Source organism: Homalodisca vitripennis, chromosome 3, assembly GCF_021130785.1.
Source record: "Homalodisca vitripennis isolate AUS2020 chromosome 3, UT_GWSS_2.1, whole genome shotgun sequence".
In the NCBI taxonomy this organism is placed as follows: Eukaryota; Metazoa; Arthropoda; class Insecta; order Hemiptera; family Cicadellidae; genus Homalodisca; species Homalodisca vitripennis.
Genome location: NC_060209.1, coordinates 184,413,597 through 184,440,348, shown reverse-complemented (window position 1 = coordinate 184,440,348; position 26,752 = coordinate 184,413,597). Strand labels below are relative to the sequence as shown.

General features: G+C 34.9%; 1 protein-coding gene across 2 annotated transcripts in view; it reads right to left on the bottom strand.

The window, feature by feature from the left end:
• Positions 1 to 2,172: 2,172 nt before the first annotated feature.
• Positions 2,173 to 26,752, bottom strand: part of LOC124357847 (muscle-specific protein 20-like) — a 74,628-nt gene continuing 50,048 nt past the window's right edge. For both annotated transcript variants that reach the window (XM_046809924.1, XM_046809923.1), the window contains exons 2-4: positions 9,069 to 9,280; positions 3,932 to 4,052; positions 2,173 to 2,486 (exon numbers count right to left, since the gene is read on the bottom strand). In XM_046809924.1, the coding sequence (XP_046665880.1) occupies positions 2,295 to 2,486; positions 3,932 to 4,052; positions 9,069 to 9,280 (525 nt within the window). In that variant the 3' untranslated portion in view covers positions 2,173 to 2,294. The remainder of the gene's footprint in view (positions 2,487 to 3,931; positions 4,053 to 9,068; positions 9,281 to 26,752) is intronic.

The following is a 26,752-nucleotide window of genomic DNA, read 5'->3' as shown; positions in this document are numbered from 1 at the left end:
ATTTTGCTTTTACATGATGTTACTTCAAGCGTGTGTTCCATATGAGGCACAGCCACAAAAAGTATAAAACTTTGTTAATTATCATAGCTGAACTTTTAAAACTATTTTTATAGTAACTAAAAACTAAAACTGTTATCAGTAATGCATTTATGGTCAGACATAATTTTTTCATTCAAAACAAAAAAACCATGCAGTGTAGAGTTAAACTTTCATCAGCTTTTTCAATATGAGACATTAAATAGTGAAAAAGGAGTCTTCGCTCCATCATCAAAATAATTTTCAAACTTTACAATATTTCTGTCAAATTCACCTTTAAAATCTCATATTTTTACCTCAAGTACATCTAATTGTAAAAGATTAATAAAAACCTCTAAATTAGTTTTAAACTCTTCTATTTTTATATCAAACACATCTGAATTACCCAGTAGATTTTGTAACAAATGTTCAATTTTGCTATCTAATTCATTCCTCAAAAAGAGTTTATATTATGTAAATTTCCAGTTTGATTTGTGTGCCAAATACATAAATAATATTTTTCTACTCCATATACATTTTTTAATTAAAAAAATTTAATTTTTAAATAGCAACATGCATAATGTAGTACATAATTTTAAAGGTCTCTTTAAAACGAACAAAGTTTTAATTTAAACTTTTTCGTATCTCTGATGGTTTTCTAATAATAAGCGGAAATCTGTTTTACATAGTTTTTCCAAGATTTTAAGTGAAATTTTGGCCATTGACCTCCAAGGCAGGTACTAAGTTGAGGTATGTTCGGTAACCCGTTAGAGATACTGTAACTACAGCGTTGCAATATGGTTGATTACAAGATGGTTAAATATTAAGTTGCATAGAACATTCCTTAAAGACAAGTAGCCCAAGAAACACTATTGTATAATTGCTCCACTGAGTCCCACTGAATTGTATTAACTCTGTTAGATGATTCATTCAACTACGTGTACCAGTACCACACAAATTCCTAGAAATGCATTAGCATTCTTGTGATCAGTTAAGAGCGACTGACTCACGGCGCCTCCACTACGTAACAGCGTGGGCGCGAGAGTGAGTAGTTTGGCAGCAAATACTTCATTGTCCTTGTAGACTCGGTGCCAAACTAATTCTACGGCTAATAATACAACAGTGTGCAATCATAACCCTGTCTTGTCTCCAGCTGTTCCAGGAATCCCAACAGTTTCCGGCGAAACGTATTCAGATTAGTTCAGGGAGTCAATCTTGTAGAAATATTCTTCATCTTTAAAAATAAGTTTACACTTATACACTATAGGTACTTTATGCTCCAGGTACATTAGTCACTCTTGTTTGTCGATTGAATAAGAACTCAAATAAATCACATTTAAACGTTTTGCAACAGCATATTATTATATTGATTGGACCATATTAATTAACAGCTGAATTCCTTTGGATACACAAGTATGGTTTTCATTATAATAAGAGAAAAACATATGGATGGTTTAAAAACAAAGTGGACAAACCCAAAATACGTCATTCTGATATATTTAAAGCTAAAATTCTACAACATATTGTACAAAACTTGTACTTATAAAAACTGTTACTATTCACATTATCGTATTTTCAAATATGTTATATTCACTCTATGTGGAGTTTAATAATCATTGAAATTGATTTTCTATTTCAAAAAGGACTTCAAATCCTGTGGTTCCAGTTCGCATATAAATTAATCTACTTTACAATTTCAACTGAATAAGAATAGTCCACTTGCCTAAGGTTTAGTAGTACATTTTCATAAAACCACTTTAACTAGAACGAAAACTGTTTTTATTTTAGATATCAATTCAAATTTGGTTTTCGGTTGGATAAAAAGAACACTTACTCAATGCGATTTCAAAAACTTGCCACATACCAATATTAAATAAATTTTGGAGGAGCAATACCGAACAACCGTAAGTCTATACACGAAACGAATGAAAGCGAAATAAGGTTCAATTCGTTTAATTTATATTTACGCAATATCAGGCAAATTTTGGTTTCGATTAGTTTTTATGAATGTATTAATTTCATATAAATTGTGGGTACTGGACTATGAGGTTGTTAGATGTGGGGTCTGCGTCTAATAGGAATAGCACATTGATTAACATCACAAGCACAATAATTAAATCAAGAAAAATTTCGGATGATTGGGTGTGAAAAACCTTCAACAAAACAAACTTTAAGTTTAATACTGTTATTGTAAGAAAACATTAATACACTTTATGTACACCTTATTTGTTATAGACGTAATATTATCATTGTCTTCACGAGTAACCGATGTTTGTATTTTATTTCCCGAGCAGGATCTTCCTGCCGGCCCCGAAGTTCTGCCCCGCCTGGGTCGCCCCCTTGTTGTACCCGGCCTGCAGCCCTATCACACTGTCCCCACCCTTCAGCTGCTGCTCCGTGAAGTTCCTCTTGCACTCCTCGGCCGGCTTGGGTCCCAACCACGGCCCCTTCCACTCCGGGTGTTTGTACGTCTGAAACATGGTTTTAAAGGCTTCAGCAAGCTTAACGCGTGATTCGTCATTGTTAGTTAATCTGACATTAGAGCTAGCTGTAGTTAAGTTTCATGAGTTTTCCCATAAGAACAATGTTACACCTCATGAAGTTTTACACCCTTATTTTTGATCGTAGCGTTATAGTAGAATATCATGTCAAAGATATGATTAATACGCATCAAAACGCCTTTTGATCCTTTTATTGTATACTTTTTGAATACTCAAACGATGATGTACGACACAATTTGCATTTTTTTATGAGTAAGACTAAAAAATATCGAAAAAAATTAAAATACCTTTAAAATTAAACACAATTCTACAAATAAAAATAAGGGCGTAAAACTGCATGAGGTGTAACATTGTTCTTATGGAGAAAACTCAAGGTAATTTTACTACATCCGACTCTTACATGGCATTGCTATAAGAAATTATAGGGTTGTAAACACTACAATTACGATTAGTTTTCAAATGTAAATCGGTAACTGTATACTTATAACATATAATTATAAAAATACAAGGCAGGAATTATAAATAAAATTAGTACTTAAATATGATATTATATATAAAAAAACGCAATCAATAAATTCAAACAAAACTGATGAGGTGACTATTTTATCCAAAAATGTATATTCAATCTGAGGAAAAACTTATGAATTTAGTTCAATTAATTACTGGCGATAATGATTTAGATGCGGTCAAAAAGTCAAATTCGGGGGGGGGGTGGTGTGACTAAAGGTTTTAAAATTTATTCAACTCCGATCGTATGAAACGAAACGAAGATATAATTTTTGATAAGGTCCTACTATTAAAATGACATCTTCGACCTAATACAATCTGGTCACCTAATTAACAAATAATAAATAACGAATGTTATCTCTATTTAAAAACTATAAGTAATATATAGTAATATATTTAATATATAGTGGTAGCACACTCACCCGGCAAGTGAGGGATTCGGGTTCGAGTCCCGGCGGAGAAAGTACTATTTGAGAATCGATGTTTATATCAAGAGAATTATTCTAAATAATCAATTTGTATCGAGATTGTAGTAAGTTACTAATCAGCACTTTCCGCTATAATATGTTTAGTAATTTAGTATGTCTTTGTAAAAGTTACAAAAAATGTATGTATGTTTACTCATTTCAGTAAGTCAAAAAGTAATTAGTAAAGTTACTATGTAACAAAGAAGTTTAGTTAATTATTTTTTAGTTTTATTACAAAAAAGTTCGCCAAAATTTAATTGTTAATTTGTATTAAAGCAACGTTTTTTACATTTATCTTAAATGTTCAATTTGATAGATGGAACAAAAGTGCTACGATTTGAACTAAATTTGGCAGTTTTCTTGTGACACATCTAATGCTAGTCAACAAATCGGTGATGGTGACATCTGACTTTTAAGAGAAGACAAAGTAAATAACCATACCGTCCTGCCAAGAGCGAACAGTGTGGTGGTCACTTGACCTATGTCCTTCTTCTCGAACAAGTCTACGGTCTGGAACATGTCCACGTCAGGCACTCCGTACACCTGCATCGCCTTCTGAAAACTGACAAGCTGAACATCAATGTTTGTTGAATTATTGGTTATTATTGTTGTTTGGTTGTACCAAATAAACCGATAATAAATTAAATTTTTATCCACCTTAGCTTTTTAACCCAATTAATAGATCCGGTTCTAATTTATAAATAGTCTTCCAGGTTCAGTAGGAAGAAGTATATAGATTTTGAGATAGCGAAATATTATAATTTATTTCTTATCTGAAAACTGACAAGCTGGACATCAATATTTGCATAAATTTCCATAAATAACCAATAATAAATTAAATTTTTACACACCTTAACTTTTTAACCCAATTAATAGATCCCGGTTCTAATTTATAAATAGTCTTCCAGATTCAGTAGGAAGAAGTATATAGATTTTGAGATAGCGGAAATCTTATACTTTATTTCTTATGGGATTTACATGTAATCAATATCTCGAAAACGGTTCGAAATAAAAATTATATTAATTACAAAAAGTATGGGAAATGTTATAAACATTTAGGAACACTTTCATATTGTTTTCTGGGTTCACAAATAACGGTGTTGTGTATTGTTTTAAGTTAGTTAAACGGCCGAAATGCCGCACGGAACTAGTTAACGAACTTAGCCGATATACTTACAAGAGAATTTTTTATCATGTTTAAACTTATTTGAGTACCAGCCAACATTATACTGATGTAATACGCAGATATCCTCGCCATTATGTAATACAACTTAGTACAAATAAATCAAATCTATCAATGAAACAGCATTCCATTTTGAATATGGTGGTTGAAATATTATTTTTAACACATTAGTGAATTTATCAATATCAGATATAAAGAGCTTCCAATTATTAAGGTGTTGTACTGGATCTTCATGGACTGTCAGCAGAGATACAGGAATATTGAAAACCAGTATATTCGAAAGTCTTCCTATGGTAATAGCTTATATAAGTTATCTAGCTCAAACTGGTCTCGAGGTAGCGAGAAGACAGGCAACGACGATTTTTCAGTCATCTTTATTAACGCTAATTTGCACGAATTAATGCTAATTCCTAGCAATGTAATAAAATGCTGAAAAACCAGACCATAGACTCAAGTGCCATTGTTTAAATAAAGTTACCGGACAAAGAAAAGATGACACTATTCGGCTCAGTAATAGCTATGAATTACTATCTTACAGCAAAGAAAATTCTATGGATGAAGTCATCGTCTCTAAAAATCTAATAAAAGATTAAAAGCAACCCCCCCCTCTATATGCCAGAAGTTAAATATTTCATTTATAATCAAGGCCTTAGATTCAAAGGTAAGTTAAACTTAATACTCGTAGAAGTGTCTTAATAAAAACACAATTCCACGTTTTAGAAAGAAATTTTTTGAAACCAACCAGGATCATTCTAAACGAAATAACCCAACTAACGTTAAGCACAAGCAATACTCTCAAAATAGTTTAGTTACCTAAGGAGTAACCGTCGCTAAAGCTGTACAGAACAATCACAAAAATGACAGTTTTCCTTCTAGGAAATAAGAATCTAACAGGCACGTAGATGAATGCTGAAAGTTTGTTCAACATAATTCAAAAATCTTTTGAACGACTTGAAAATATTTTTATCTAAACAAGCAGAACAGATTAGTACGTTACTTACTCGTAATCTGCTGACTTCTATTGTTTCTCGTCTAAAATGAATCTTATTCTAAAAATCGCTTTATGGAATGCCAACGATTTAACTCAGCAATGTCAAGAAGTCCATTATTCATCACCCAACATATCTTAGACGTCTTACTTATTTTAGAAACTCGACGACAGACGTTATTTTAAAGTTCCTAACTAAACATTATACTGTACCAGTCATCCTGACAACACGGCCCATGGGAGTAGTGCCATTCTAGTAAAAGACAGAATTACACATTATGAACTAACCAGCTTTAGATAGAATCACCGTCATGCTTCCAGCATTGTTCTTGAAGATTCGTTAGGCCTTATTACATTTTCAGAAATTTATTGTCCCCCAGACATGCTATAACCAAACAACAATTTGAACAGTTTTTCACAACATTGGGAAATAAATATATAGCAGGAGGTGATTACGACGCGAAATACCAAGAATGAGATTCTCGATTCTCTCAACGGTTTGACTCAGCATAGTCAAGAAGTCCAGTCAATAAAGGTCAAATAAAGGTATTCCAATGATACTGACTCATATCAATTATTCGGCTCAAACTGCTCTAGAGGTATCATCATAAAGACAGGCAATTTTAAGTCACCTTAATTAATAACTCCACTAAAGCTCAGTCAAATAATATAATAAAACTAGTTAGAATTACCGTGTATCTTGTTCTTGCTGTAGAAACTAAGTAAATTTTATTTAGTACACTTAGCTCGTCTGACAAAAATTACATATGTCATCTGTGTTATTCGTGACGGAATATTACTCACAATAACATCTACACTAGAAACAACAAAACCAAACAATGTGTAATTTGTCTGCTATTTGCAGTTCATTGTTAAACCACGGAGGTGAACAGAACAATGCAGTATCTTTAACACAAAGGCGTGCAAATCTAATACATCACTGTGTTCTATTTTAGATTTGAATACACCGGTTCATGTTCTATTCCGGTTTTAGACACAACAGTTCTACTTTTAACACAGATAGCTGACCGCGATTCTACACTCATTCATTATTTTTTTTACTTTATTATTGCAATTGTTTTCGAACTTCACAGGAAAGTTTATGCAATCTTTTCAGTACAGAAGAATATAAAACCAACTGAATTTATTGAAACAAAAAAAATAACTGAATAAACGATATCAAATAATTCTCGATAGGTTGTAAAATAGTACATGAAGAAAGTGGAGTAATTTTGAAATAATTCCACTTATAAAGGGACTATTTCCGACACATGCTTTTTAGCTGAGCGTTATTAATCTGGGAACGAAAACTTTTACGTTTGTCTATCTGCCCGCACGATATCTCGAAAACTAATTTAGGTACAGACTTTAAACTTTACATGAATCGTCCTTTCTTTAATAGAACACATACTGTGATGGTGCCTGTCCCTGTATTATATTTGGCTGAGAGTTTGAGAAGCCCAACTTTCTGCAGGATATCTCAAGAGAGGATTGAGTTAGACTTTAATCTCCCCCCCCCCAAATTTCGTTATAACTCAGTGGGCTGAGAAAATTTTCCTTCTTTTCTACACAGACAAAATCCAGTTTGGTTGTGGAGCATATTCGCCTATGGTGGGTGGGGGTGGGGTGAGCGTTAGCAAAGCCAACAGCCAACAGAGATCGAATTGAGCTTCAAATTTGAATGAAACCTCATTTCTAAATAGGTAATAATGAGTTCCATATTTGTGCATGTACCTACAAGAATTTTGCTGAGCGTTAGTACAGTCTAAAACTAAGGGTGATATATTGGAGCTAATTATGCCTAAAGTTAATAATGTGCTTAAAGTTTGGATGCAACTTCATTTCTCTGAAGACAAGATCGATGTTCCTTCAGTGAATGTCCCTCATATAGCCAAGATGTCTCAAGAATACTCGAATTGACTTCAAACAATGAGAGAGGTCTGGGAGGTCAAAAGTCCACTAATCATGCTTATAGGCCAATTTTAGTACTTTTTGGTGGAAGTTAGGCCAAGGTAGCTTTTCGAACAATACAATGAACCGCACTCCACTAGGATGTAGTTGCGATAGGGACCCTGTTTCAAAACTTGGCAAACATGTTATGCAACGCAGAGTGTGGCGTACTCTTACCTTTTTGTATCAATGCCAGTAACATGTACATGAATGAAGAGATTAAAACGATACCGACTCCTTTTAATCTACCCAAAATTACGGTGTTAACAGTAAATGAATAACAAACGTTCATGAAGAGGTACTTGGAAAGAAAACTATTAGCATTTTATTAAGAATCTCTGACCCGTACCCTTATGGTAGACATTATAGACCATGTAGATTGTACCAGGTAAGTTCTCTCTCTCTCTCTTAAGGCCTATGCACGTGAAAACATGTACTCCTTTGTTATCAAGTAATGGTAATTCCCTCTACATTATGCTGATTTGCACTAATACCAGTGTCAACTTCAGACTATCGCAATGTCAGAAAAACAAATAGGTATTAGAGCACCGATTTCTAAATGACATAATCTATCAAAGTAAGGGGTAGTTTTTTAGAAAAAAATACAGTAATAACTATCAATAGTATCATATTATCTTATACCAGTTCAATTTGATTTTTATTTCGAGTGTTATTTGTTTTAAACCCACATGTAAAACCCACGATGAAGTAAGAATGTAGCATAATTTCATACGTCATAATTTCTTTAACAGCGTATACTAGTATTGCACTTTTTTATTCCTCCAGTAGCTTTAAAAATAAAAAAATCTTCATTTGTAAATGTCACCAATGCGAGATTTTAAATCTGTGACTTACAAAATCATATTATAAAAAGCACGATATTACCATTTTTAACCCTTAATAAATCTTCCTCGACACAAAATCACTAAAAGCGTCTTAGACAACAACTAAGTATTAGAGTACCGATTTGTAAATGGCATAATCCATCACAGTAAGGGGAATTTGAGAAACAAGTACAGTAATAACTATCAACAGTGTCATATTATCTTATAACGGTTCAATTTGAGATTTATTTTGAGTGAAATTTGTTTGAAATCCATATGTGAACTCTACGAGTAAATAACAATGTAGCATAATTTCTTAAAAGTCTCATCAACAGCGTTTACTTTTATTGCATTTTTTATTTCTCCAATCATTTTACAGAGAAAACAAATTCATTTGTAAATCTCACCAATGTATGATTTTAAATCTGTGACTTATAAAACCATATTGCACAAAACACGCGATTACCATTTTTAATCCTTAATAAGTCTTCCTCATTAACAGTTTTCCGTCAAAGCCAAATCACAATTATGTGTGCAATAACGGCGGTACATTATCAGTATAAATAATGTTTACACAAGCAAAACGAAGTAGGCGAGTACTTATGTACTCATACATGTTGACCTTTGACTCACTTGTTGATATTCTCCATCATCTTGAACTGGCCGCCCGAAGTGTGGACCTTTGGGATGGCTCCTGGCATGAGTTTGTTCATCACCTCACACAAGATCCGACCGTCACGGATGATGTCCTCATATCGCTCCTTGGCGGGGAACTTACGACCGAGGACCTCCTCTATCCAGGCCAGAGCCTCCTTCTCCTGCTGCGGATCCCGCTTGTTCAGGATCTACACACAGACGCCGAGAAAATGTAATTATAAGTCCAGAACACAATAATAACAACACTCAAGGATATCCGGAAATCTTACGATCAAACAAAAAATATATTAAAACAATTTTTTTACAACATGAATAAAATACTTATAGACTTCATTAGAAGCTTCATTAAAACAATATTGCCACACAAAGTGCTGAAGAGTAAACCAATAATAACAGATCTCATCTATTCCTAGAAATTGAGTCTAAATTTAAAAAAATGTCAGAGTAAATAAGATCAAATAGAAAATCTGAAATACTAGTTGCACTTTCGATTGAAAGACAAACTAATAGTGATAGCTCTAAGAGTTCTCAGAACTTACGTTCGGTCATATTCGTAGTACGATAAAAAAGAGTGAGAGATTATTGAAACATGGATCGTTATTGCAGTGTAATCTGCACTTTCGATTGAAAGACAAACTAATAGTGATAGCTCTAAGAGTTCTCAGAACTTACGTTCGGTCATATTCGTAGTACGATAAAAGAGTGAGAGATTATTGAAAACATGGATCGTTATTGCAGTGTAATCTGCACTTTCGATTGAAAGACAAACTAATAGTGATAGCTCTAAGAGTTCTCAGAACTTACGTTCGGTCATATTCGTAGTACGATAAAAGAGTGAGAGATTATTGAAACATGGATCGTTATTGCAGTGTAATCTGCACTTTCGATTGAAAGACAAACTAATAGTGATAGCTCTAAGAGTTCTCAGAACTTACGTTCGGTCATATTCGTAGTACGATAAAAGAGTGAGAGATTATTGAAACATGGATCGTTATTGCAGTGTAATCTGCACTTTCGATTGAAAGACAAACTAATAGTGATAGCTCTAAGAGTTCTCAGAACTTACGTTCGGTCATATTCGTAGTACGATAAAAGAGTGAGAGATTATTGAAACATGGATCGTTATTGCAGTGTAATCTGCACTTTCGATTGAAAGACAAACTAATAGTGATAGCTCTAAGAGTTCTCAGAACTTACGTTCGGTCATATTCGTAGTACGTTAAAGATAAAAGAGTGAGAGATTATTGAAACATGGATCGTTATTGCAGTGTAATCTGCACTTTCGATTGAAAGACAAACTAATAGTGATAGCTCTAAGAGTTCTCAGAACTTACGTTCGGTCATATTCGTAGTACGATAAAAGAGTGAGAGATTATTGAAACATGGATCGTTATTGCAGTGTAATCTGCACTTTCGATTGAAAGACAAACTAATAGTGATAGCTCTAAGAGTTCTCAGAACTTACGTTCGGTCATATTCGTAGTACGATAAAAGAGTGAGAGATTATTGAAACATGGATCGTTATTGCAGTGTAATCTGCACTTTCGATTGAAAGACAAACTAATAGTGATAGCTCTAAGAGTTCTCAGAACTTACGTTCGGTCATATTCGTAGTACGATAAAAGAGTGAGAGATTATTGAAACATGGATCGTTATTGCAGTGTAATCTGCACTTTCGATTGAAAGACAAACTAATAGTGATAGCTCTAAGAGTTCTCAGAACTTACGTTCGGTCATATTCGTAGTACGATAAAAGAGTGAGAGATTATTGAAACATGGATCGTTATTGCAGTGTAATCTGCACTTTCGATTGAAAGACAAACTAATAGTGATAGCTCTAAGAGTTCTCAGAACTTACGTTCGGTCATATTCGTAGTACGATAAAAGAGTGAGAGATTATTGAAACATGGATCGTTATTGCAGTGTAATCTGCACTTTCGATTGAAAGACAAACTAATAGTGATAGCTCTAAGAGTTCTCAGAACTTACGTTCGGTCGTATTCGTAGTACGATAAAAGAGTGAGAGATTATTGAAACATGGATCGTTATTGCAGTGTAATCTGCACTTTCGATTGAAAGACAAACTAATAACGATAGCTCTAAGAGTTCTCAGAACTTACGTTCGGTCATATTCGTAGTACGATAAAAGAGTGAGAGATTATTGAAACATGGATCGTTATTGAAATGTAATCTTTATCTCGTACATTAAGAGAAGTTTTGTTATAGCAAAAAGTTTTAAAAAATGTTAGAAAAATCAGCACCTTATTGAAAGTTTCAGCATCAGACCAGTAGATAAATACAAACATCAAAAGAAGAACGATGTAGTAAACAGATTTTCGTCCATTGTTCGAAGCATAGTGCATCGTGGGGAATTTGAGTATTATAAGATGCATGTTGGCAAAACTGTTTCTACTTTTGGTCTCTAACGTGTACTATATAGTGCACGTTATCACTATCTTATCTATCACTATCACTATCAATTATCTTATCAAGTGGAAATTGATCACTTTGAATGTTTAGGTCATGAAATCAACCAAATATATCCATGCAGTATCGTTCTAACGAAATCTGTTAGAACGGAGTAAAAACTTGTCATTATCAATCCTCTTGAACACGTAGATTGGTTCTGACAGTGCTGGGTCGAAAAACAGAGCAAATTCATTTTCATGTCATCTTTATTGCTTAAATGTTCTAGATTCTTTAAATTATACTTGTCTGAATAGGGGCTTATTATCATTGATCAGTTTAACATACTAAACGTTATAAGCGCTAAATGTTACAGTTATTATAGTTGGCATTGTATTAGTAAATTAATAAAAATAAATTAGTAAAAGTTGTGTAATGCAAATACACAATAATGAGATTTACGAATACAAAGAAGGTACACAAAAATTTACTTGAAGTAATAGATTTTAAATGAGGGTTTAAACTCATAATGTTACTGTTAGTAAATATGGCATAGTACTCATTATATACTACTTGAAAGGTGTGAAAATATAATTTAAGATAATAAGAATAAAAAAGGTACGAAGATAAAAAGGAATACTAAAATTATTTTGTAAATCATACTTTTCGAATCGGTTTATGTTTTAATTCACAATATTTCATTTAATATAGTTGGCTTAGGATTAATTTTATACTAGTTAAAAAGTGCAATATAAAAATAAAAGATAATAAGAATAAAGGATGATACAAAGGCAGGTTAAAACACTTCCCTCCACTTAACTTTGACTTTTGTAGCATCTCTAATTAATTAATACTTGTATGAGTAGAGCTAGTTGTGATTTATCAGCTGATCATACTGAAGAATTTGGAATTGGTCTCACCAAAGTTGGGATGTGACAGATTTTATCTGCTATTGTACGATTATGTGTACCAGTTCAGTGCAGCTCCTGCTTGGTGGGCGGAAAACCATTAGCTTTTGGTTTCCTGACGATTTGGAAGTTATTGCTAAAGAGTTTTTAGATAAAAGGTTGGTATAGTTAGTTCCATACATCTAACACTACTTGTAAACCATATGGGTGCGTTGTATCTAGAAACATTCTCTTAATAGTATTTACGGATTTTTAAGTTAGTCATATCCGTAGGCTTGAAACAGTCCCACAAATTCGCTTTTTTACAATTCTTTTTTAGCTATGTACCATTAATGTAATTTAATTAGTCAAGTAAGCAAGAAAAACAACGGTACGAACAATTAATTTCTAAGTTACTTACGTAAACATTGTGTTGCGTAAGAAGATTCAATCTGCACATTATTATATAGAGTATTATTAATTACTATTAATGTCAGGAAATCTTCCAATACATTTCATCAATAAATCGATCCACTTTAAGACATAGAATTTAAGTCATACTGAAAACATTTAATACTTAAAATATTTATATTCATGGTATTTGATTGTGTGATGTGACAAATAAAGACAACTTAGTCGTTGTTGATAGGCATAATAAAATAAACATTAATTATTTATTTGTTTGTGATTATAGATTATTTGATATTTACGAATTAAGTAACCAACGCAAGCACCATCTACAAAATAACATGTAGATAGTATTCTCTTATATTCAATCAGCAACCACCCAATCGCCGCACGTCGCCCAGATGCCAAAAAACAGTAAAAATAAAACTTCTCCCAACACATTGCTCCCTACTCTATCTTGCCTAATCAATTACACTTCAACACTTTGTCATAACCGAAAATAAATCTCTCTTAAAATTAAAATGAGCACTAAAGCAGGCAGCACGAAATTAGTCCAATAGTGGCTGACACATCTGAATCCTCTCTTTAAACTACGCACACAACACTGTTGCCAGACGCCAGTTTTAGGTGTATGGACTGACCATACACCTCTCTCATATACCATTCTCTGTATAAGAGAATGTGTGACACACACATTTGAAAATCTATAGCCTAAATTATTTATCGAATTGTTATCGTTAATATTCTATTATTTGTATTGTAATCTGCATTATTTATCTGTTATTGTATGTACTGTCACTGTTATCATATATTTATTACTGTTATCGCCAAGTTATCTTTAAGTATTATTGTTATTTTTGTTATTACACTCTTTCATTGTTAACTTGTTGATAGAATTAATACTGTTATGTTACTGTTATATTTCACTCTTCTCTATGTAATGTAGTTCTGCCGTTGGAAATAAATGAAATGAAATGAAATGGAGATTACTGATCAGTCTCAACATCTTTTGGAATACATAAACATCACTTTTACTGTAAACAAATATACGTACATTTAATCTGGTTTACAAACATTATAATGGCCACAGCCACGCCATGTGATATTGCTAAACAGTTTTTAATGTAGAATGTAGACCAGGTTTAGATTAATTAACGGTGATGGAATTGTGTATGGATTGAAGTCAGTTCTCAAATATAGCCCAATTAGACACACTCGCAATGGCTCCCACGTTTTGTTGGACGGTGCACGAGGGCAGGTGTTGAGAGTATAATACTGTTCATGATTCCTCCACTACAACAGCTGCATGTGTTTCAAATAGTATGGAACGCCAATAACTCTTATAGTAGTTCGTTTTACTGGTTTTATACAGTTTAAAAGTTTGGAACTAGTTTGCCTATACATACTCGTCCAGTTTCACAATTCCAGTTTTATAACTCTATGGAAAACTTGTTACAATTGAAATTAAACGCAAAAATTCATAAAATTTGAACTGTTCGGTATAAGCATTGTTGGGTTTTGGTGGCTTGCGTCAGAAAGAATAACACAAATTACTTAAAGATGTAAGTTTATTAATTTCTTTTCACAAACTAAAGTATAAACCACAAGCTAATCCAGCACAGATTCCTCCAAGCTGTGTGAAGACCGGCTAAACTGCTGGAAAGAGCACAAAGAGCAGTCATTGACAGTGCCTTAGAGCCTATTCTACAATCACATGTCTGATTCCATTTGGATTTCCAAAATTCCATGCATTACATCTGCCCACTCCAATCCGAAATCGGTTCAAACCCACTCCTTCTGAGGAAGGTCCGTATCGACCAATCTGGTCACTGGATTGGAAACCGTGAAACTGTTGCAACCTTCGAACAAATCCCAGGAGAGCCCAGTTAGTACTTGATGAAAACCCTTCTGAAAGCTGTAATTAGGGGTGTTTCAAAATTTGTTCAAACCCAATCCTACGGACGAGGGTCATTACCATCCAATATTGTCGTTGGATCGGAAATTACAAAATTGTTTCGCCCTTCGAACAAATTCCAAGAAAGCTCAGTTAGCGTTTAGTGAAAACAAAACCCCCTCATACAGCTCAAGTAGGGAGGTTCACGCGACATTAGTCGAGTTTGGCCTGAGACAAATCCTAGAAGATGGGCAAGTTAGGTGTGCTAGTGGTTTTTTTTTTTTTACTGTCTAGGGAGTGTTGGTGAATTTTGGGAGAGACTATATGGCACAGTACTCGGCAATCTAGGACCTTTCACCTAAGAAAACAAACTCGTGTTTCATTTCCACCCAATGTGCGCACTTTTGTTAACATATCATGCAGTTGACAGTTAATTAATTGAAACTGCCTTCAAGCTAGCTACCTGCACATAAAAAAACTAACACTTTTGCCACGTCTAGAACTATGATCTTTTTTTAATTAAATGGTCAGTATCATAGATATAATAGAATAGAATTTCGTCAAGAAACGACAAGTCTATATAGTGGTCAAACACTCTGTCTAACATTGTTTGTCATGGATGGAGGATTTTATCATGATTGGTTGGATTGTAAATTGATTGGTGCGTTGGTGTTGGTTATATAATATATCTCTAGTATGGTTTTATATTATATTTCGGATGCAAAACTCCTTGTTAAATAGGTTAAACCGTTGAAATGTAAATAAATAACATAATAACCACCAACCAACGAAAAAATGTGATCAAAAATTCGAATTAAGACAGTGTCTACTATTATCAAAGAATTACCTGAACAAAGAGTCGAAAGCGTCAAATTGTCAAAAGGCTGGCAGCATATGATAAAGTCGCCATATTGATCGTAAGTTTCAGCCAATCTCGATAAATCTCAGCCCCTTTCAAAACACTTTTATATAAGAATGATGTTACCTGCAGTTTCGGTTTAACATCTGTTGACTGAAAATGGTTCTTCACAACGAATAAAGAATATTTTAAGAATGTAAATGTCTAATCAATGTTTCCACGCGGTAGGATCTAAAGAACTTGACTGCATTACTTGCTTCTTGAACCAATTTTCAGGATTGATATGAAAAATGAAAATTTATTTACTATGTCCTTTTCCTTTATACATTTCCGTGTGCGCCATGAAGAGATCTGGAACTCGATTGTACGAGAATTTCATCATCTTCTTTTTCAACAAGAAGTAAAAACATAATAGGCAACGGTATGTTAAAACGGTCGCTCTCTATGAACAAGGACTTTGATGAGGCTTCACTGCTTTATTTTCACCAAGCATACCATAAATAAAAATCTTGAAAGTGGCCGATTGTCTACAAATAAAGTGAAATAAACGTTAGTAATTTTAGTACAAAACGCAATACTCTATCACTTTATTTGTACGTTCATTACAATGACTTCAGTTAGTTTGATAATGATGCCACGAGTTAAACTGAGTTACGTGTTTAAATAAAAAACATGGCTCACATCTTCGTGGTGAACATGTATCACATGGACAAACCGGACTCATCAAAGGAACCTTCCGTACAGTTTTAATGTAGTAATGAAAATAAAAACAGGTTATTTATGTGGCACATGTAAAGTATTAATAAACCCGTGGAAGCGAGTGTTGCCAATGTTTGTAGATGTAACACGGGTTAAATGAAGAGGAGAGTAAGAACGAAGTGTGAAGTGTGACTGATGAGGAACGGCGAGGCAAGGTCGGGCAATTTGGCGCGGCTGGCGGGAAGGTTGCCAGCACTGGACGTTTTGATTTATTCCTCAAACTTGTGCCGCACCTCAGGTAAATATTTTGTCCGCGTTAACAGAGCACTATAATTTTTCACAGCGTGTTTAACAACAATCTGGACATGTTTAGGAATTTGTTTCTGTACATAAATAACCAGCCTGACTCTGGCACACTCAGGTATGTTATTTTCAAGTTAAATGAGTAAAATATGAGTATACTTGGTGCAAGAGAAAAACTTTACTTAGGTTCAGATCGGGGCTTACTTATTATGTGTTACTTATCAATACCAAACCGAATAACGAGCATAACACTATTTCAGTTGCAGATGGAACCAAAAACACAGAACTTCGAATGTCTAATACTTGTATGATGAGGAAATATAGTAAAAATAATCTACCTGTATGATAACATCGAAGAAGAACTTAAAATCATAACTCAAAATCATAAGAAAAACTTAAATGTTATAATAATTAGACTTAAAACTCCCACAGACAAGAACATGCCAGGCCTTGGCTGTGAGGCAGTAGTGCCAGCTTTAACCGAAGAATAGCTAGTGTTGGGATAATATAATTGAAACAAAGTTCAGTTTTATATTTTCACTGGTTTCTGAAATAAAAATTCGGATTGTTATCAGATTAGCTTTTTTCCATTTTTAATGTTCTTTTTATAGTTTAAAGGTAGAAGTTTAATACTAGATTTCCTCATCTCACAAGTAGTATACATTCGAAACCATGTGTTTCGGGTTCCATCTGCAACTGAAATAATGTTATAGTCATTATTCAGTTTGGTATTGATAAGCAACTCATAATAAAGACCCGATCTGAGCGCAAGGAAAGTTTGTCTCATTCACCCAATACACTCATATATTATTCATTTACCTTGAAAATAACATACCTGAGTGTGCCAGAGTCTCAGCTGATTATTTCTGTAAAGAAACAAGCTCCTAAATATGACCAGGTTGTTGTCAAACACGCTGGGGAACATTATAGTGCTTTCTAAACGCGGACAAAATATTTACCTGAGGTGCGGCACAAGTTTGAGGAATAAACCGAAACGTCCAGTGCTGGCAACCGTCCCGCCAGCCGCGCCAAATTGCCCGACCTTGCCTCGCCGTCCCTCATCAGTCACACTTCACACTTCGTTCTTACTCTCCTCCTCATTTAACCCATGTTACATTTACAAACATTGGCAACACTCGCTTCCACGGGTTTATTAATACTTTACATGTGCCCCATAAATAACCTGTTTTTATTCTCATAACTAAATTAAAACTGTACAAAAGGCTCCTTTGATGAATCTGGTTTATCCGTGAGATACTTGTTCGCCGCAAAAGTGTGAGCCATGTTTTATTTAAACATGTAACTCAGTCTAACTCGTAGCATCATCAGCAGTTAATTCATGAGTTAGTTTAAACTAGAGATTTGGAATTTTTTCTAGTTGGTTGTAAATTGTAAACTAATTCAAGTCGTTATACTGAACATAAAAATAACATTATGAGTATTGCGTTTTCACTTTCTTAGCACTTATTAAGTTCAGCTTTGGAACGGTGACAGTATTATAATTATTGTTGCCTAAAGAATTCCTAGATATAACTGTGAAGAATTCTTCCGTTTGTTTGGTGACTGTCTTGATGGTGTTGTTCGGCGGGTCATAAACTTGTTGTCATTGGAGATTTCAACATAGATCTATTGAGTGATCAGGCATCCAGTAGACATTTCATTCATATCATCAAAACATTTAGTCCAAGACATACCATAATCTCTTCAACCAGGAAGTTTAAGGGTTAAAAAAAACTGCAATCGACAATATCTTTACTAACATTGACCCTAGCTTGATAAATAGCAATGTGGTAATAACTGAGTTTTCGAATCATCATGGCCAGGAAGCTATGATCGTCCTCCCAGCTAAGATACACCTTTGCCTAAAGTTTAGAATGACGGGAAGGATAACGTCCTAAAATATCCAAACATTCAGGCATTTTATAAAACACGAAACACGGAGTAGTGTATTTAAATCAGGGGATTTCAATGATAAATTTAATGAATTTTCAAATCCAATTTATTATTACTTGAAGTAACTTTTCCTTGGACAAAGACAAAAATACACCCTCTTAATTCTTCTAGCTTTTCTTAAGATCGTCACGAAGAGTCCCGAAATTCTAAGACTCAAGAATCAGCTACAATGTTGGTATTCCTTTACGAAGGACTTAGAATCCTTACATCCCTCCCGATTGGCATACAGAAAATTTAGACGCTCCTATAAAAGTAAAATAAGAAAGTCTAAGTCGGATCAACTCCTGAGTAGGATCTCTGAATCAGCAAATAAGTTAAAACCATTTGGACTCTCATTAATGACAGCAGCCTTCCAGAAGAAAAAATACTGTTTTCCCCATTTTGCTTGATTCTGATGACAATGAAGTTAGGGATCCTGTCAGGGTTGCCAATATGGTTAACGACATCTTCTCGACTATTCTTCAATACCATGACACCAGTGGCAATATTTCTCTTGGCCTAAGCGAGTGAACACAATCTACTACACTACAATCTGTAACCAAGTCGTTGTTCTTGTTCCCCACCACAGAGCAAGACGTATCGCGTGTGATACTTTCTTTAAATCATAAGCCATCTTCTGGAAGTGATGGACTATCATCTAAGCTTTTTAGACAGATCCATGATTTGGTTTCTTCCCCACTGCTTATTTGATTAATTATTTATCTTTTTCAGTGGGTGAATTTCCTAATTCACTAAAACACGCTATAGTCCACACTCTGTACAAGAAACGAGCGACGAACGTTTGTAGTAACTTCAGACCTATTTCGCTGGTTACAACCTTTTCTAAGATATTTGAGAGAATATTTCTGGATAGATTGTTGTCTTTTCTGGCGAGAAATGGTGTTCTTTCTCAGGGCCAGTTTGGTTTCATAAAAGGAAAATCAACCTCTGACGCAGTTGACTCTGTTATTTCATTTCTGACACAGACTTTAGACTCGGGCAATTCAGCTATGGGATTGTTTTTCGACTTTACCAAAATCTTTGATATGGTTAATCACAACATTTTGCTAAAAAAACTCCACCTACTTGGCATTAGAGGTGTATCGTACTCTTGGAATTCATCTTACCTACGTGGGAGGACGCAATCAGTTCAGCTTCCTTTTTTGGACAGCTATAGCTGTCAAAGATCAGCCTCGTCAAAAGCAGTGAGGTAATAAGAGGAGTCCCGCAGGGTTCAGTACTGGGACCAATCCTGTTCCTCTTGTGTGCGAATGACCTCCCAAACCGCATTTCTGGTCCCAATGCCAAAATTTGTCTTTTTGCAGACAATAAATCCCACACAGTGAAAGCGTCTAATCACTTGGACCTCGTGACTCTGGCTTCTGAAGAAACAGGCAAAATATCTCAGTAGTTTCAGCATAACTAGCTCGTAGTAAATAATGGGAAAACTCAAATAATTAACCTTTCTATCAGAAGTTCTCAGGATTTGGAGCATATTACATTCTGTGTGGGGGATGAACAGATTTCATTTGGTAACTCGCTAAAGTTTTTAGGCGTTCAGATTGATAATAAATTAGGCTTCCACGATCATATTGAGCTCATCTGTAAGAAACTAATCTTGTGGATTTTTGTTATAAGAAACCTATCAAAGTCTGCTGATACCAGAATGACCTTGGCTGCTTACTAAGGGCTTATCTACCCCTTTCTCACATATGCGGTAGTTATTTAAGGGTATGTAAGTGTACGCATAAACTTCGTTTTCAAACTCCAGAAAAGGTAGTCGAGAGCGGTTTTTGGGAAACCGTGCAGAATTTCTTGTAGGTCGCTTTTTAGGGAGGAAAAAGTTCTAACATTGCCATCGATTTATATCTTGAACTGCGTGACATTCGTTCACAAAATCCCCCACCTTCTCAAAACTCACACTCCCCAACATCGTCACAATGTACGTTACTCCAAAATAATTACCATTCCTGCCCATAGAACAAGTTTTTTTAAGACATTTATTAGCCAACGGCATTAAACTAAATAATGCTCTCCAAGACTCCATGAAAAGAAAAACAAATACTTTTTAGAGAGGGAGGTCAAACGGCATTTGGTAGAGCCCGCTTAGTACAGTGTCAGGGACTTCGTCGAATACTCTGGTCAGACTAGCTTATATTAATCTTCATGGTAAGACTAGCCACCTGTATAAGCTTTAGTTTATTTTATTTTAGCATTAACAAAAACTTTGTTACTGTTACTTTAATTAGGCTATTACGAAAATCATCTAATGTAATTAAGTATTACATATTATTGTTGATGCTATTATGCAGTATTATGTCTGTCAATAAATAATTTCTGATTGTTGACAATTTGACGCGGCTTGTGGGACGGTTGCCAGCACTGGACGTTTTGGTTTATTCCTCAAACTTGTGCCGCACCTCAGGTAAATATTTTGTCTGCGTTATGAGAGCACTATAATTTTTCCCAGCGTGTTTGACAACAATCTGGGCACGTTTTGGAACTTGATGCTGTACATAAATAACCAGCTGAGATCCTGGCACACTCAGGTATGTCATTTTCAAGTTAAATGAATAACGTATGAGTATAATTGGTGCAAGAGAAAAACTTTACTTAGGCTCAGATCGGGGCTTTCTTATTATGTGTTACTTATAAATACCAAACTGAATAACGACCATAACACTATTTCAGTTGCAGATGGAACCCCAAACACAGAATTTCGAAAGTCTAGTACTTGTGTGATGAGGAAATACAGTATAAATAATCTACCTGTAAACCATAAGAAGAACTTAAAAATGAGAAAAACGTCAATGTGATAATAATTAGACTTAAAAATCCCACAGACGAGAAAATGCCTTAGATGTCAATCAAGAGAGTGTGAGGGGTCGTAAATATCCGGTAGAATCAGGTTTATTTGTCCCTTGCCGTTTATCCTAGATAAAGATAATGATTGCCTCTTAAATATCAGGCTTTAAGAAAAGCTTTGCTTAAGAACGGAAGCTGCTTAATAGTAGAATACTTAGAATTATCGCAATCGCGTATTAATATAGTACAAGACTTATTAATGCTGGCCTTGGTTGTGAGGCAGTAGTGCCAGCTTTAACCGAAGAACAGCTAGTGTTGGGATAATATAATTAAAACAAAGTTCAGTTTTATATGTTCACTGGTTTCTGAAATAAAAATTATAATTGTCATCAGATAGGCTTTTTTCCGTTTTTAATGTTCTTTTTATAGTTTATAGGTAGAAGTTTAATACTAGATTTCTTTATCTCACAAGTAATATACATTCGAAACCCTGTGTTTCGGGTTCCATCTGCAACTGAAATAATGTTATAGTCATTATTCAGTTTGGTATCGATAAGTAACTCATAATAATAGACCCGATCTGAGCCTAAGTAAAGTTTTTCTCATTCACCCAATATACTCATATATTATTCATTATCTTGAAAATAACATACCTGAGTGTGCCACAGTCTCAGCTGATTATTTCTGTAAAGAAACAAGCTCCTAAATATGACCAGGTTGTTGTCAAACACGCTGGGGAACATTATACTGCTTTCTAAACGCGGGCAAAATATTTACCTGAGGTGCGGCACAAGTTTGAGGAATAAACCGAAACGTCCAGTGCTGGCAACCGTCCCGCCAGCCGCGCCAAATTGTCCGACCTTGCCTCGCCGTCCCTCATCAGTCACACTTCACACTTCGTTCTTACTCTCCTCCTCATTTAACCTGTGTTACATTTACAAACATTGGCAACACTCGCCTCCACGGGTTTATTAATACTTTACATGTGCCACATAAATAACCTGTTTTTATTTTCATTACTAAATTAAAACTGTACAGAAGGTTTCTTTGATGAGTCTGGTTTGTCCATGTGATACATGTTCACCGCGAAGGTGTGAATCATATTTTTATTTAAACCTGACACTCAGTCTAACTCGTAGGATCATCAGGAAGGAGCATTCAAGAGTTGATTTAAACTAGAGATTTGGAATTTTTTCCATTTGGTTGTAAATTTTAAACTAATTCAAGGCGTTATACTGAACATAAGAATAACATTATGAGTATTGCGTTTTCACTTTCTTAGCACTTATCAAGTTCAGCTTTGGAACGGTGATAGTATTATAATTGTTGTTGTCTACAGAATTCCTGGATATAACTGTGAAGAATTCTTCCGTTTGTTTGGTGACTGTCTTGATAGTGTTGTTCGGCGGGTCATAAACTTGTTGTCATTGGAGATTTCAACATAGATCTATTGAGTGATCAGGCATCCAGTAGACATTTCATTCATATCATCAAAAACATTTGGTCCAAGACATACCATAATCTCTTAAACCAGGAAGTTTAAAGGTTAAAAAAAACTGCAATCGACAATATCTTTACTAACATGACCCTAGCTTGATAAATAGCAATGTGGTAATAACTGCGTTTTCGAATCATCATTGCCAGGAAGCTATGATCGTCCTCCCAGCTAAGATATACCTTTGCCTAAAGTTTAGAATGACGGGAAGGATAACGTCCTACAATATCCAAACATTCAGACATTTTATAAAAGACGAAACACGGAGTAGTGTATTTAAATCAGGGAACTTCAATTATAAATTTTGTGAAGTTACAAATTCAATTTTTTATTAATTTGAAGCAACTTTTCCTCTGACAAAGACAAAAATACACCCTCTTAATTCTTCTAGCTTTTCTTAAGATCGTCACGAAGAGTCCCGAAATTCTAAGACTCAAGGATCAGCTACAATGTTGGTATTCCTTTACGAAGGACTTACGAAGGAATCCTTACATCCCTCCCGATTGGCATACAGAAAATTAAGACGTTGCTATAAAAGTAAAATAAGGAAGTCTAAGTTGGATCAACTTCTGAATAGGATCTATGAATCAGCAAATAAGTCAAAAACCATTTTGACTTTCATTAATGATAGCAAGCCTTCCCGATGAAAAAATACTGTTTTCCCCATTTTGCTTGATTCTGATGACAATGAAGTTAGGGATCATTTCAGGGTTTCCAATATGTTTAACGACTTCTTCTCGACTATTGTTCAATACCATGACACCAGTGGCAATATTTCTCTTGGCCTAAGCGAGTCAACACAATCTACTACACTACAATCTGTAACCAAGTTGTTGTTCTTGTCCCCCACCACAGAGCAAGAAGTACTGCGTGTGATACTTTCTTTAAAACCTAAAGCCATCTTGTGGAAGTGATGGACTATCGTCTAAGCTTTTCAGACAGATCCATGATTTTGTTTCTTTCCCACTTGCTTATTTGATTAATTATTTATCTTTTTCAGTAGGTGAATTTCCTAATTCACTAAAACACGCTATAGTGAACCCTCTGCACAAGAAAGGAGCGACGAATGTGTGTAGTAACTTCAAACATTTCGCTGGTTACAACCTTTTCTGAGATATTTGAGAGAATATTTCTGGATAGATTGTTGCCTTTTCTGGCGAGGTATGGTGTTCTTTCTCCAAGCCAGTTTGGTTTCATAAAAGGAAAATCAACCTCTGACGCAGTTGACTCTGTTATTTCATTTCTGACACAGACTTTAGACTCGGGCAATTCAGCTATGGGATTGTTTTTCGACTTTACCAAAATCTTTGATATGGTTAATCACAACATTTTGCTAAAAAAACTCCACCTACTTGGCATTAGAGGTGTATCGTACTCTTGGAATTCATCTTACCTACGTGGGAGGACGCAATCAGTTCAGCTTCCTTTTTTGGACAGCTATAGCTGTCAAAGATCAGCCTCGTCAAAAGCAGTGAGGTAATAAGAGGAGTCCCGCAGGGTTCAGTACTGGGACCAATCCTGTTCCTCTTGTGTGCGAATGACCTCCCAAACCGCATTTCTGGTCCCAATGCCAAAATTTGTCTTTTTGCAGACAATAAATCCCACACAGTGAAAGCGTCTAATCACTTGGACCTCGTGACTCTGGCTTCTGAAGAAACAGGCAAAATATCTCAGTAGTTTCAGCATAACTAGCTCGTAGTAAATAATGGGAAAACTCAAATAATTAACCTTTCTATCAGAAGTTCTCAGGATTTGGAGCATATTACATTCTGTGTGGGGGATGAACAGATTTCATTTGGTAACTCGCTAAAGTTTTTAGGCGTTCAGATTGATAATAAATTAGGCTTCCACGATCATATTGAGCTCATCTGTAAGAAACTAATCTTGTGGATTTTTGTTATAAGAAACCTATCAAAGTCTGCTGATACCAGAATGACCTTGGCTGCTTACTAAGGGCTTATCTACCCCTTTCTCACATATGCGGTAGTTATTTGGGGGTATGTAAGTGTACGCATAAACTTCGTTTTCAAACTCCAGAAAAGGTAGTCGAGAGCGGTTTTTGGGAAACCGTGCAGAATTTCTTGTAGGTCGCTTTTTAGGGAGGAAAAAGTTCTAACATTGCCATCGATTTATATCTTGAACTGCGTGACATTCGTTCACAAAATCCCCCACCTTTTCAAAACTCACACTCCCCAACATCGTCACAATGTACGTTACTCCAAAATAATTACCATTCCTGCCCATAGAACAAGTTTTTTTAAGACATTTATTAGCCAACGGCATTAAACTAAATAATGCTCTCCAAGACTCCATGAAAAGAAAAACAAATACTTTTTAGAGAGGGAGGTCAAACGGCATTTGGTAGAGCCCGCTTAGTACAGTGTCAGGGACTTCGTCGAATACTCTGGTCAGACTAGCTTATATTAATCTTCATGGTAAGACTAGCCACCTGTATAAGCTTTAGTTTATTTTATTTTAGCATTAACAAAAACTTTGTTACTGTTACTTTAATTAGGCTATTACGAAAATCATCTAATGTAATTAAGTATTACATATTATTGTTGATGCTATTATGCAGTATTATGTCTGTCAATAAATAATTTCTGATTGTTGACAATTTGACGCGGCTTGTGGGACGGTTGCCAGCACTGGACGTTTTGGTTTATTCCTCAAACTTGTGCCGCACCTCAGGTAAATATTTTGTCTGCGTTATGAGAGCACTATAATTTTTCCCAGCGTGTTTGACAACAATCTGGGCACGTTTTGGAACTTGATGCTGTACATAAATAACCAGCTGAGATCCTGGCACACTCAGGTATGTCATTTTCAAGTTAAATGAATAACGTATGAGTATAATTGGTGCAAGAGAAAAACTTTACTTAGGCTCAGATCGGGGCTTTCTTATTATGTGTTACTTATAAATACCAAACTGAATAACGACCATAACACTATTTCAGTTGCAGATGGAACCCCAAACACAGAATTTCGAAAGTCTAGTACTTGTGTGATGAGGAAATACAGTATAAATAATCTACCTGTAAACCATAAGAAGAACTTAAAAATGAGAAAAACGTCAATGTGATAATAATTAGACTTAAAAATCCCACAGACGAGAAAATGCCTTAGATGTCAATCAAGAGAGTGTGAGGGGTCGTAAATATCCGGTAGAATCAGGTTTATTTGTCCCTTGCCGTTTATCCTAGATAAAGATAATGATTGCCTCTTAAATATCAGGCTTTAAGAAAAGCTTTGCTTAAGAACGGAAGCTGCTTAATAGTAGAATACTTAGAATTATCGCAATCGCGTATTAATATAGTACAAGACTTATTAATGCTGGCCTTGGTTGTGAGGCAGTAGTGCCAGCTTTAACCGAAGAACAGCTAGTGTTGGGATAATATAATTAAAACAAAGTTCAGTTTTATATGTTCACTGGTTTCTGAAATAAAAATTATAATTGTCATCAGATAGGCTTTTTTCCGTTTTTAATGTTCTTTTTATAGTTTATAGGTAGAAGTTTAATACTAGATTTCTTTATCTCACAAGTAATATACATTCGAAACCCTGTGTTTCGGGTTCCATCTGCAACTGAAATAATGTTATAGTCATTATTCAGTTTGGTATCGATAAGTAACTCATAATAATAGACCCGATCTGAGCCTAAGTAAAGTTTTTCTCATTCACGAATTATACTCATATATTATTCATTATCTTGAAAATAACATACCTGAGTGTGCCACAGTCTCAGCTGATTATTTCTGTAAAGAAACAAGCTCCTAAATATGACCAGGTTGTTGTCAAACACGCTGGGGAACATTATACTGCTCTGATAACGCGGGCAAAATATTTACCTGAGGTGCGGCACAAGTTTGAGGAATAAACCGAAACGTCCAGTGCTGGCAACCGTCCCGCCAGCCGCGCCAAATTGTCCGACCTTGCCTCGCCGTCCCTCATCAGTCACACTTCACACTTCGT